Raw genomic sequence first — 14,860 nt, forward strand, 5'->3', positions numbered from 1 at the left:
CTGATGACAAAGACAAAGATTTAGAGGCGATTTACTTTCAAACTATCTAAAACCAAATGTCATTCACATCCTCCATTAAAGCCTAACTAACCCAGACATTCCAACAGGAAAGTAATCCTTCCAGGCTCAGGGCAGAGATGCGAGCCCTCCAACAACTCTGGAAGTCACTTACCCCAGCAGAGCTGGGGCGAAGCCAAGGCTAGAGGGGAGAAACGGGAGCACACACCGCACGCCCGCCTCACTGGGCAGGGTGAAGACGACACCCAGTCACCAAAAATCATCAGACCCTCAGCAGGGCCTCACTGAGGCAGAGACCAAACTGCTCTTAGCTCCAGTTTCCTACCTCTCTGCTCGGTTCTCGGCTGCCTCGGAGAACAGCTCGGGACCTCAATCCCCAGCTCTTTAGCTTCACTCCTCGCTTTGCCCTCTTACCCTCTACCCTACAACACGCACACACAACACACTCACATACGCTCTCACATTCACACTCACAAACGGTCACTAACACACTCGCACATGCCCACATTCACACACATGCTCACACTCACACATACGCTCACATTCACACACACGCTCTCACATTCACATTCACATACGCTCACACGCTCACATTCACACATGCTCACTCACACACGCTCACACACACATTCACACATGCTCTCATTCACACACATTCACTCTCACATTCACACACATTCACACTCACACACGCTCACATTAACTCACACATTCACACACACGCTCACACACTATCACTCATTTTCACGCTCACATGTTCTCACATTCACACATGCTCTCATTCACACACATTCACTCTCACATTCACACACATTCACACACTTGCTCTCACACGCTCTCACACACTATCACACGCTCACACATGCTCGCATACACACTGTCATACATGCTCATTCACACACAAGCTCTCACACTCACTATCACACACGATCACACTCATACACACACTTTCACTCTCATAACGCGTTCACAATGCTCTCACAACACACTCTCAAACTTGTGCTCTCATGTACACTCACAAGCTCACATGCTCTCACAACACACACACTCCATACACTATCACACACTTGTCCTCTCATAGGTGCACTCATGCTTTCACACACACAAACTACACACATATGCTCTAACATGTTCACATGCTCATACCACACACATGTTCATGCTCACACCACATACTCTCACATGCTCTAACACATACATGTTCACATGCTCATACATGATCTCACACATACATGTTCATGCCCATGCCACACACATGCTCTCACACATACATGTTCACATGCTCATACCACACATGCTCTCATGCTCTAACACATACATGTTCACAGAACACATGCTCTCACACACGCTCCCACGCACTCTTATGCTCTCATACACATTCTCACACACACACATGCTCTCACACTCTTACACAGCCTCACACATCCCTCTGGTTGATTAAAGAAATGAGTTCAAGAACAAATACCCCTTCATGACACATGAGAGTTAAAAGGAGAAATCTCAAAATCAATTTGCCCTCATCAGAAGGAAGATAAAATGAGTAGAGCAACTCCAGTATTGTGGGACGACAAAGCATCCCAAGTAAGTATATTTAACAGGGACCTGGAATCTACCGTAACCCAAGTGCCAATCTTTATTTTAACCAATTTGTATGGAAATATCTATTTCACATATACCAAAACACAACAAGAAAGGGCAGGGCTTGGGCATCTGGCAGGCCTGAGTTTGGTTCTGCCATTTGTGAGCTGTGTGACCCTAGAACTAGTTCAATGTCTCCAAGCCAGTTTTCTTATGTGCATAAAACCAACCACCACCTACTTTGCAGGAATGTTCTGAGGACTAAATGGGATATACATGGAAAACACCAAGGCACAGACCCAGCACACAGTAGGAATAAACCAATGTTGTTTTCCATCCCATCTAATTGTAAGAGTGATACAGGAGGTAGAAAGAGACCAAGGAGACAGTGAGGGCAAAGAGTCCTTGGCAGAACTTCCTCCTTTTTTTTTTTTTTTTTTTTTTTTTTGAGACAGAGTCTCACTGTGTCACCCAGGCTGGAGTGCAATGGAATGATCTTGGCTCACTGCAACCTCTGCCTCCTGGATTCAAGTGATTCTCCTGCCTCAGCCTGCTGAGTAGCTGGGATTACAGGCACGCACCACCCTGCCTGGTTAATTTTTGTATTTTTAGTAGAGATGGGGTTTCACCATGTTGGCCAGGCTGGTCTCAAACTCCTGATCTCAAGTGATCCACCCCCCTCCCCCCAACTCAGCCTCCCAAAATGTTGGGACTACAGGTGTAAGCCACTGCACCTGGCCAGAACTTCCCTTCTAACAAAAAGCAGCCCAAGAAATCACTTCTTTTCTAAAAAAGAGCAGCCTGGAAGATCAGGTTACAAACATAGATAAGGAAGCTGGAAGCTTGCACAGCTGCATGCCAGCAGCTGCACCAATAGAAGGGCTACCTGGGGCCAGGCATGTCCACCATGGGGGTTCCACCTCCCCTGTTTTTAGCACATGTGCAATAGGAAAGAAATAAGCAACATAGAGTAGCTCAGGCTGAGGACTCGCCTGCATAATAAAAGACTGTGGTGGGTGCTGCCAGAGATTCATGCCTTATGCAGATGGCACACTTGGTCCTAACTGGTTTTCCACACCCTATGTAGGTCAGATACTGCCTCCCCACTAGCACATTTGTAAAAACCCCTTCATTTCACTGCAGGATGGCAACCCTTTTTCCAGGACTACTCTCTGTAGCAGAGAACCGTTCTCTTTCTTTCTCCTATTCAATTTCTGCTCTAAACCTCACCCTTGGTGTGTCTGCATCCTTGATTTCCTTGGCCATGAGACCAAGAACTCTGGGTGTCACTCCCGACAACGAGGCCACTTTACGAGAGTGAGGCCACTTTACGAGAGTGTTCGTTCTAACTACAACATGGTGGACTCCTATTTCCCTTACTGCTGACGAGATAGCCTGAAAACATCCCCACTGGAAAAATAAACACACACAACACACACACACATCATTGGGCGAAATAAAACAACATCATTTTAAATCAGTGGTTCCCATTCTTAGCTACACAACAGAATCATGCAGGGAGCTCCAGAAACATCCTTACACCTGGGTCCCACCCTAGATTCTGAAATAACTGGTCTGAGATGCAACCTGGGCATGGGAAATTCTAAAAGATTCCCAGGTGATCCTCATGAGCAGCCAAGGCTTAGAATTGCTCTTAAACACACAGCTGAGCTCAAAAGAAAGTAAGGATCCCCAAATAGGAGAGAATCAGAGCAGTAAGAGCGAGCGGCAGTTCCTGCAGTTCTGGATGGTTGCTGGTCTTGGTAATTTAGGATTTAACGTACATGTGCGTGTGTGCGCATGCACACACACACATTCACATGGCTGGGAAACCAGACATACACACAAGGTAGCAGTTAGAATTGAGACACCTTTTCAATTGAGAACTGAGAAGTCAAGACCCTTGAAGGAGCACACCATCTATGCGCCAACAGAGGAAAATGACAAGGAAGCTTGTCTGGGCTCTGGCTGTAGGGAATTCCCCCCTGAAAACCTATATCCATAACACTCCTCCAAAGCCAATAAAGTAACATGAAAAGTGGTCCCAGGCTGCTCATAGTGCTGGAGCCCCAGGCAATGCTAAATGAAACCTCTCTGGGGGAACAAGGGGCAATGAAGAGTGTTCGGGAGTCTCACAGCTAAAGCCTAAAATTCCAGCTCACAAAACACAAGCAAATCGCAATTCCTGACAGTCAATGGCAGTAACAAGCAGGACTCTTCAGGCAAGTATTATAAAAAGTATTAGTTGTTCAATTTTAACAAAGACAAAAGTAAAATGTGAAAAAAATTACATCATTGAAAGACCAGATGGAGTTGAAAAAGAAGCATTCTGAATGCTTAAAATACTTTTTAAGTATTTTAAATGAAAAGTAACGATGCTCATAGCAAATTTACAGAATACACATAAAAAGCACCTATGATCCTACCACCCAGAGATACTCACTATTAACTGTGCATACCAGAATTTTATCTATACCTTCCTATATTTAAAACCTGTTTGAGGCCATTATTTATGTAGTGTTGCAAGTTACTTTTCATGTATTAGATTTCCCTGTCTTCTGAAATAGCAGAGACTGAACATAATCAAGTTTTCTCTTGACGACCTCACGGCACTCATCAGTTAGTGAAAGGCCTTGGCTACCAGGAGTCCAGATCACATTTGCTCTTCTCCCCCCTACTCTTGACCACCTGCCTACACCAGGCGTTCTTTCCACTCCCCCTTTGCAAATTACGTGCTTTTGTTTTAAATAAGTGAGCTAAGCAAGTAACTAGATAAGTAAGCACATCTGAAATGTGGCTAAAATAGAATAAATGGGATAAGAGGCAGACCTCCCCAAAAGGCTTGAGTTTAGGAAGGTGAAACTACTTCTGGCCTCATTTCTGGTCCACACTGTTTCCTACAGAGCTGAGGTTTGTGAATGAGGTTGGAATCTCCAGACCATCAACCTGTCACACAATGTCTCTGAATCAATCCTGGTTCTATGAATTATTATGGCTGTCTGAAAAGGATATTTTTCCAGGTTGGGGGGGGATCCTTTCAAACACATGTAGTTATCTAATTCTGAACTATTTTCAAAAACAAAGTCAATTTCTCTAGCAGAAATAATAAATGAATTGAAAACTATTCAACACACCCAGATACTTCCCAAAATATCTGTGCTTAAAGTTCAAAAACTGAAATAACCATGGTGGATATTTCCAGCCTATATCACTGCTTCAGTCAACTTGGCATAATTAAGGGAAAGAACAGGGAAGGTAGAGGAGGTGCTGACCACATGCCCCTCACTGAACCAATCCTAGAAACAGCAACCTCCAGACTTTGGGTGAAACTGCCTTTGCAAAGATTCTGACAGTGAAAGAAGCTCAACGTGCTGACTCCATCTTGCCTCTGGTCTCACAGGTTGGCATCTTCTCTTATTCCTGGGCATAGGCCACACCAACCCTGAGAGGAATTTCTAGTTTAACAAGGATAATAATAGTCTCTCCCTAAAATTGATCCTTTCCTTGTTCAGGGACTGAAACTGCCTTTACAAAACTAGTAAAAGGCCATGAGATTAGGATTATGGGAGGGGCCTGAGTTCTGCTAAAATATAGGCCTCCTTTCTATAATCCCTTACTGCTCAGGAGTCATGTGGTCAGAGGTCACAAGATTTGGACTACCCCAGTTGCTCCTATAGATAACATCAGTATTGTAGAACCTAAGATTGGTCTTTTGAGATGTTTTTCAGACTGACCCCACCTGGACTTACGACTCAACCAGTCCTGTGGTTCCTCGCCACCATCCAGAGGTGGACTCAGTGCACAAGCACCATTTTCCACACCCCTATAATTGCATCCCCAACCAACCAGCAGCACCCATTCCCTAACCCCCCGCCTACCAAAACATCCTTGAAAAACTCTAAACTCTGAGCCTTTAGGGAGACTGATTTGACTGATAATTCCAGTTCTCCCATGTGGCCAGCCTCGAGTCCACTGAACTCTCTTTACTGCAATACCATGGTCTCAGTGAATTGGTTTTGTCTATGCAGTGGGCAGGAAGACCCAACAGGCGATGACACAAGGTATTAGAGATAAGAAACTTCTAACTGTTTAAGCCACAGAGAGTCCACTGTTGTGTTTGCTTTTTCTTGTACCAAAAACATTCCAGAACATAGTCTTTGCCCTGAAAAAACTCAAAGACCAGTGGTTCAGACAGATTAGTAAGTAAATGATTACAGTACAAGATAATAAATTCTATGGCAGAAGTATGCAAGTGGTGCCCTGGGAACACGGAAAGACGTATCTGTATCAGGCTGGAAGGTCAGGGGAAATTTCCTGGAGGGACATCACATGAACTAAGATCTGAAGGAACTGACTAGATAAAGACAGGAGGAGAAAGAGCAGGAAGGAAAAAAAAATCAGTTAAGTTTAGGAAGCTCATGTTAATGATTTAATAGCTATAATGGAAATGCCTAGCCAATAAATGTGTTCTTAAAAAAATACAGATATCTTCCCCAACATTTTATCCCAAAAAGTTTCAAACACTAAGAAAAGTTGAAAGAACTGTCCTGTGAATCCATACACTCACTGCCTGGACTTTACAATCAACATTTTGCTCCATTTGCTTTATCACAAATCCATTCATCTGTCATCCCTCTCTCTACCCATCAATGCATCCCATTTTCTGATGTATTTCAGTGTAAATTGCAGGTATCCGTATACTTTGTCCCTAACATGAAGCACAGACATTCATTTTCCCCAAAGCAATTAGACTTCCCCCACTGAATTCACTAACAATTTCAGAACTACATCTGTGGGGCGGGGACCACTTGCAAACCATAAGGTCATAAGGGTAGGGCCCTGATCCTATTCGATGGGTGCACTTATAAGAGGAGGAAGCAATACCTGGGCTCTTTCCACCATGTGAGGACACACTGAGAAGGCAGCTCAGGTATCTCTTCCTCTTCTTATAAGGCAGGAAGAGAGCCCTCACCAAAACCCAACCATGCTGGTGCCCTGTCTCAGACTTCCAGCCTCAGAACTGTGGGAAAATAAATTCCTGTTGTTTAAGCCACCCAGTCTATGGTATTTTGTTATGTCAGCCTGAGTTAAGATGGTACCCTTCAACATGTTTCTATCTACTCACCCAAAAGCTCTGTTGTTTGACTCAAGTTTGTTCAAAAAACATTTGGGCTCTACTTTGTGCCAAGTTTTGGGTTTCTCCCCTTAGAAAATTCAGTCTTCCCAATGAAAGACTTCTATAAATAAAGCATTTTAATGTAATTTCTCACATGCAATGATAAAGATGGTAAAAGATATAATGGAAAGCATAATGAACTCCAGGAAAAGGGAATCAGAAAGGCTCCAAAGGTTAGTAACAGGCCATTCAGCAGATGGGAGTGAGAACATATTCCAGCTTAACACACAGCACGTGCAAAGCAACAAAGGCAGGAAACATCACAGTGGGTTCAGGAGTCACATAATATTGAAGCATAAGGTATGGGATGGGGAAGTGCCTGAGTAATGAGTCTCCAAAGATAGTTCTGTCTGTCTACAAATGGGCCTAAAGTGCCATCTTCAGAAACTTTGATTCTAGAGAAAACAGGGAGTCATTGCTAGGCGGGTCCTCCAGCCCATCTTAGCTTGTAAGGCACTGAATCAACAAGGATACAGAATAACAAGACACTCCAAACTAAGGATGTCCACTTAGATGACTTGTCGGGAAAGCGGGGCAAGAGCACTGGGAAATGGTTTTTCTATGTAATGTTATATGAAACACTAATATTAGATAGGGCTCTCTACCACTTAGCATAAAACCAAATACCAGAACATATATTCACTTGAGAAGTAAAATGTATTTTGAAAGCAAATCACAGTATATGAAACCATACATGTTAGGAGGAAGAGGTGGTTTCTACCAGCCTTAGTCCCATAGGCTAATATAGTCAGTATTTTGTTAAGCTTGAGCAAAGAGGAAATGCGTTGGTAAGTCGTGTCCAAATGCCACCTTGCAGTATCATAGGGTTGTCATAAAAATCACAAATGAGAACCTGAAAACCTAGGGGAAACCTAATCTCTCAGTCCCCTTCCTAAAATTCTGTGTCCTGAGTATTATGGCAACAGAAGCACACAGCAAGCAGTCAAACATTACACACCTGCAAATAACTGCATTCAGCACTCCTCCAGACAGTACGAACTGAAGGTCACCTACTAAGCCATAATCATAATATTTGAGTCTGGCAATCCTAAACCTGGGACAATGCAGGGACAAAAACAAGAACAGTATTGAAAACAAACCCCTGAAAAATTAGGAATCCAGAAATCCATAACTATAATAAATATTAAATAAACAAGGGAGAAGGGAGGGCTCTGCTTCGGGAGAACACCAAGAGGAGACTGGTCAAAGTGGAGGGCACACCTGAGTCAGAAAATTCACATTTTCCTACAATCACAGAAATGACCTTTCCTTTGTTTTAATCCTTACAACAAAAACTAACCTGATTTTAACCAGTTATTTTCCATTGTTCTGTCTCCCTGTTCCGGCCTTACAAAGAAAGTAACTTTGAAATGACCTATTTTGGGTTCTATGTTTCTGCATTTTTCAGCCCTTTTCTTTCCACAAAGCCAGCCTCCTCTCCTCAGCTCACTCCAACACAATCTTATGGAATCACATGCTGCCCGATACTAGAACTGCAAATAAAGCCAGTTAAGATCTTGAAACTACATTTGTGATAATTTTGTCTTTTGACTTTACAAAAGCTCAAACTCAACAGTAGAGTTAAAATTCAACTTCCTGTTATTTTTTTCAAACAAGCGTTCCCAACAGGAAGCAGTAATGGAAAAATGCAGGGAATCAAAATATGGTAAGAAATGTTTAATTCAACAGCTAAAAAAGGGGAAAAGAATTTGAAAAGCAAAGGAGAATTATAAGAAGAACTGAAAGACAAACAGATAAGGAGAAAATATTTGCAACACAAAACAAAGTAATATCCCTAATATATAAAAAGCCCCTGCAAAGCAGTAAGTCAAACAACCTAGTTTTTTAAATGGGCAAAAAATAAAGAAGTACTTCACAGAAAAGTGGGCACAGATAACAAACATATGAAGCTAAACTCAACTTCTCTAGTAGTCAAGGAAATGTAAATAAAACATTAGATTGGGTTCATCAAGAGTTTGGGTAAATGAATACTACTGATAATATTAACTGCCACAACCTTTTGGGAAAAAATAAGCAACTACTAAAAGAATTATATGAATGTAAAACTCTTCCAGCAACTTATTCTACAAAAGTATAAGGATATAATTACAAGAATAATTTTTTGTCACTACAAAGAATGCTATAATAATCTTTAAAATGTCCATCAATGGGGAATTCTTGCATAAATTATGATAGTGAAAGGTGAAGCCAGCTGGACTTCTTGGGTCGAGTGGAGACTTGGAGAACTTTTCTGTCTTACAAGAGGATTGTAAAATGCACCAATCAGCGCTCTGCGGCTGGCTAGAGGTTTGTAAAATGCACCAATCAGCACAATGTAAAATGGACCAATCAGTGCTCTCTAAAATGGACCAATCAGCACTCTGTAAAATGGACCAATCAGCAAGACATGGGTATGGCCAAATAAGGGAATAAAAACTGGCCACCCCAGCCAGCAGCAGCAACGTGCTCCAGTCACCTTCCACGCTGTGGAAGCTTTGTTCTTTCACTCTTCACAATAAATCTTGCTGCTGTTCACTCTCTCAGTCTGTGCCACCTTTGAGAGCTGTAACACTCACTGCGAAGGTTTGCAGCTTCATTCTTGAAGTCAGCGACCATGAACCCACCGGAAGGAACAAACTCTGGATACATCTTGGGAACAAACTCTAGATACACCATGTTTAAGAGCTGTAACACTCACCACAAAGGTCCGCAGCTTCATTCTTGAAGTCAGCGAGACCACGAACCCACCAGAAGGAACAAACTCCAGACACACCATGTTTAAGAGCTGTAACATTCACCACAAAGGTCCGCAGCTTCATTCTTGAAGTCAGCGAGACGATGAACCCACGGAAGGAACAAACCAAATTAGAACCAAATTTTAGATTATCCAGCTATTGAAAAGAATGGGGAAGTGCTATATGCACTGACCGGGAACAATGTCCAGATGTATCCATTTAGGAGGAGGTACAAAATGGCAATGATCCAAATTCTATCAGAAATGTGCAGAAAACATATAATGTCATTTGTTTAAAAAAAATTGTTTGTTTATATATAAACAAAGAATTATTGTAGGATACACAGTTGATACTGGCAACAATGAAGTTGGACTTTCCTTCTTTTCTTTCCTTTCCTTCCTGTTCTAAAGCTTTCTGATAAACTTTCACTCCTGCTCTGAAACTTGCCTTGGTCTCTTCTTCTGCTTTAAAAAAAATTTTTAAAACACATACTCCTTATTTTGCCTAATTTGAACAAAGTAAATTGAGGAAATCTGAACACTGATTGGATTTTAATTATTTATTTTAGGACAGGTTCTTGCTCTGTCACCTAGGCTGAAGTGCAGTGGTGCGATCATGGCTCACTACAGTCTCAACCTCTTGGGCTCAAGCAACACCCCCCACACACACTCCCGTCCTGGGCCCTCTGCCCCCAACTCCAGAGTAGCTGGGATTACAGGCGTAAGCCGTGGCATCTGGTCGGATTAGCCATTCATTGACTGATGGTGACAAGGTAGTGCATTATGTACTATTCTCTGTTTCAAACATATTCGTATATGTTTGAAAATTTCCACTAAAAACAAACATAAGGTAAATTAATTTATACCACAAAGGGGGATTTACTAGCAGATTACTAACGTATGTCACTGACTCAAAACGAAAAACTATGCTACAGGAAGGAGGCCGAGGATAGGGCTGGGACTCAGGAGCAACTGGACACAGGGCCCTGAAAGCTGCCAGACCATCCGTGATTCTCGCCACGTGCTGGCTCTCTCTCTTCCTTGCTGTGGATCAGCTTTCACCACTTGGCAAAAGCAGAGATGCCAATTTGTAAAATGTGGTGGCCTGCAGACATGCTTTGTTTGCTCATACAGTGCTTTTAAAAATTCATTTAGGCCAGGTGCGGTGGCTCATGCCTGTCATCCCAGCACTTTGGGAGGCTAAGGCGGGCGGATCACGAGGTCAGGAGCTCAAGACCATCCTGGCCCACATGGTGAAACCCCATCTCTACTAAAAATACAAAAATTAGCTGGGCATGGTGGCTCATGCCTGTAATCCCAGCTACTTGGGAGGCTGAGGCAGGAGAATCACTTGAACCCAGGAGGCGGAAGTTGCAGTGACCCCAGATCACGCCACTGCACTCCAACCTGGCAAACCGAGTGAGACTCCATCTGGAAAAAAATATATATATATTCATTTACTTACATTTTTTAAAGAACGATTTCACGTAAAAGTCCAAATTTTTGGCATCTCTTAAAAAAATCAAGAAGTCTGACATTCGTAAGTCCCACTCGGCTGGTGCTGTGGAGCAGCTGCCGCTTCTGGAAGGGACATACACTATCTGAAAGCCAGCGTAAGCCTGCTACACTCTTACTTCCACCTGCCTCACCCGTTTGCCTGGCTCCCTGACCCTGCTTCAGACATGATGGGCCCAGCCCTCCCGATCTCATACCCAGACCCTGGCCTGAGTCAAGTGACCTCCTGGGTCAAGTTCCCCTTCCCTTGTGTAGCTGCTATTCTAATTAGCACCAGGGGATGGAAAATGTTTATATGCTCATACACATTATGACTCACTTTCCATGTCTATAAAAATCAGAAAGTTGAATTAAGTGATCTAAATTATCTTTCAATTTTTGACTGTTTTTTTTCTGACATTAGATATGCAAAACAACTCTAATTAGCCCTCCTGTATGCCTAAGGAAATTTGTTTTAGGTATTTCTATTCCCTAATGGATACCTCTTTACCTGTCCCTTCCCATGCTCCTCCTCCAAAAAAAGAAAAACTAAATTAACAAAAACAAATGAAATTAACTAAAACAAAAACTAGAAGGCTTTGGAGTCCCTTCTGGTAAGCAGGAGGCTGCTTCTGGTCTGTACCTCTGTGTACATGCTAGTCCTTCTGCCAGGACTGCCCTTCCTCCTGATGGAGGAGGATCGCCTATAATTTAAGACTCAGCTGCAATATTTCCTCCTCACCTTCCTAGATATCCTCAGCCAGCTCATCCTCCCAGTCTCAGGGGGCCCCCATGCCTGTCAATATTGTCTACCATTTCACCTAGGGAAAGTGGTGATTTCCCCCAAGATGAGGTCTGTTTCTCCCACCACACTTCAAGCCCATTCATCTTTGTGTGCCCAGCGTGCCTGGTACTTAGGGGACGCTCAACATTTGGTAGATAAAACACCAGAGCTGGTGTTCTCCACCTGGGTTGTGAGGCCTCAAAAGGATAAATGGTAACTGGTAAGCTTTTTATTTATTTATTTTCTTTTTTGAAACAAGGTCTCATTCTGTCGCCCAGACTGGAATACAGTGGCGTGATCATGACTCACTACAGCCTCAACCTTTGGGACTCGAGCAACCCTCCCACCTCAGCTTCCCAAATAACTGGGACCACAGGCACACACCACCATGCCCAGCTAATTTAAAAAATTTTTTGGCAGGGCACAGTGGCTCACGCCTGTAATCCCAGCACTTTGGGAGGCCGAGGTGGGCGGATCATGAGGTCAAGAGATTGACACCATCCTGGCCAACCAACATGGTGAAATTCCGTCTCTACTAAAAATATAAAAATTAGCTGGGCGTAGTGAAACACACCTGTAGTCCCAGCTACTTGGGAGGCTGAGGCAGGATAATTGCTTGAACCCAGGAGGTGGAGGTTGCAGTGAGCTGAGATCGCACCACTGCACTCCAGCCCAGGCGACAGAGCAAGACTCCATCTCAAAAAATAACATAACATAACATAACATAACAATAAAATAAAATAAAATAAAAATTTTGTAGAGACTATGTTGTCCAGGCTGGTCTCAAACTCCTAGCCTCAAGTGACTCTCCTGCCTCAGCCTCCCAAAGTGTTGGGATTACAGGCATGAGCCACTGTGCGGATTAGTAAGCTCTGAAACATTAATTCATTTATCTGATAACTTTCTTGAACTATAAAGCAACAATAAATGGTGGGAGTAATTTGGAAGCTTATTTTAATATAATTATTTCTGAAATAAAGTCCTCCTCCACCCACCCATGGAATCTGGGATTCTGCTAGCCTTAGAGACGGTTACCAATTTATACAGATTCACTCTGAAGTTCCTGCTACCTGAAGAGGCAGCCGTGGAGACATCAGAGCTACTGGACTCCTAACAGCTGAAGGCAAATTTGGAATTAGCATACATGTCCCTATCCTGAATTACTTATTCAAATAAAATCCTATTTAGAGACTTAAACAGATTCTACTACTACTTCTACTTCTATAGCATCTCTAGTATATTGCATACTCTCAAACAGAGTTTGTATGATTTGTCCAGGGTCACTTAACTAGTGGATGGCAGGGCTGGGACTGGAGCCCTAGCAGTCCACACTCTGAGCCACTACATGGTCTGTGCTCTATGAGTGGATTAGAGTGGGGTGGGGAAGAGCTTCAAGTATGATGTGAAATGTTGAAACTTATTTCAAGGACACAGATCTATGGGTCAGAAAGCTCACTAAAGAGGGATAAAAATGCATAGGCAGGCAACACAGAGCACAAGCTCTAAAACAAAGACCTGAGAGAAAATATACAACAAAAATAGTTGTTAATACAGTCAAGCACCAAATAAAGACGTTTCAGTCAATGACAGACCACATAATACAACGGTGGTCCCATAAGATTATAGTACTGTACTGTTACTGGGCCCTTCCTACGTTTACATATGTTTACACAAATACTTCCCCATTGTGTTACAATTGCCCACGGTATTCAGTACAGTAACATGACGTGCAGATTTGCAGCCCATGAGCAAAAGGCTGTAACCATACGGGCTAGGTGAGTAGTAAGCTACACCATCTAGGCTTGTGTAAGTATACCCTCACGTTTGCAAAACAATGACATTGCTTAAAAGCATTTCTCAGAACGTCTGTGTCATTAAGTGATGCGTGGCTGTATATACAAAAGAACTGAAAGCAAGGACTTGAACAGATATTTATACACCCATGTTCACATCAGCATTATTCACAATAACCAAGAGGCGGAAACAACCCAAATGTCCATCAATAGATAAACAGATAAATCAGATGTGGTGTAAATGTAGAATATTCAGCCTTAAAAAGGAAGGAAACTGACACATGCTACAACATGGATCACCCTTGAAGACGTTATACTAAGTGAAATAAGCAAGACACAAAAGGACAAATACTATGATTCCACTTATATGAGGTACCCAAAACAATCACATTGGGAGACGGAAAGCAGGATAGAATGGTGGCTGCCAGGGGGTGGGGGAAGAGGGGAGTGGGGAGTCAGTGTTTAATGAGTGCAGAGGTTCAGTGCAGAAGAAGTTCTGGAGATGGATGGTGGTGATGGCCGCACAACAAAGTAAATATGCTTAATGTCACTGAACTGTACCCCCGAAAATAGGTAAAGTGTTGAATTTTATCTTATGTACATTTTACCAGAATTTTTTAAAAGTAGTTATATACCAACTACAGTGTGGGACAGGAAAACAAACCCTTGACTTGAATTCTGCCATTAAGAAGCTAATGGCTTTAGTTAACATTTCTTGTCCTCAGTCTGATCTACAAAATACAGGACAAGGCCAGGCGTGGTGGCTCAAGCCTGTAATCCCAGCACTTTGGGGGGCAGAGGTGGATGGATCACTTGAGGTCAGGAGTTCGAGACCAGCCTGGCCAACATGGTGAAACCCCGTCTCTACTAAAAACACAAAAATTAGTCGGGTGTGATGGTGGGCGCCTGTAATCCAAGCTATTCAAGAGGCTCAGGCAGGGAGAATTGCTTGAACCCAGAAGGCAGAGCTTGCAGTGAGCCGAGATCACACCACTGCACTCCAGCCTGAGCAACAGAGTGAGACTCCATCTCAAATAAATAAATAAATAAATAGGCTAGCACATTGGCTCATGCCTGTAATCCCAGCACTTTGGGAGGCTGAGGCAGATGGATCACCTGAGGTCAGGAGTTCGAGCCCAACCTGGCCAACATGGTAAAACCCCATCTCTACTAAAAATACAAAAATTAGCCGGGCGTGGTAGCGTGCACCTGTAATCCCAGCTCCTAGGGAGGCTTAGGCAGGGAGAATCGCTAGAACCCAGGAGGCAGAGGTTGCAGTGAGC

The 14,860-nt window shown here is 43.0% G+C and overlaps 1 protein-coding gene across 5 annotated transcripts in view; it reads right to left on the minus strand.

Moving 5' to 3' along the window:
* Positions 1 to 14,860, minus strand: part of RALB (RAS like proto-oncogene B) — a 41,526-nt gene that overhangs the window by 16,591 nt on the left and 10,075 nt on the right. For 3 of the 5 annotated variants that reach the window (XM_054548768.2, XM_063712545.1, XM_063712546.1), the window contains exon 2: positions 9,471 to 9,592. In XM_054548768.2, coding sequence (XP_054404743.2) covers positions 9,471 to 9,591 — 121 coding nt within the window. In that variant the 5' untranslated portion in view covers position 9,592. 5 annotated transcript variants of the gene reach the window in all.

Source organism: Pongo abelii, chromosome 11 (genome assembly GCF_028885655.2).
Source record: "Pongo abelii isolate AG06213 chromosome 11, NHGRI_mPonAbe1-v2.0_pri, whole genome shotgun sequence".
Lineage (NCBI taxonomy): Eukaryota > Metazoa > Chordata > Mammalia > Primates > Hominidae > Pongo > Pongo abelii.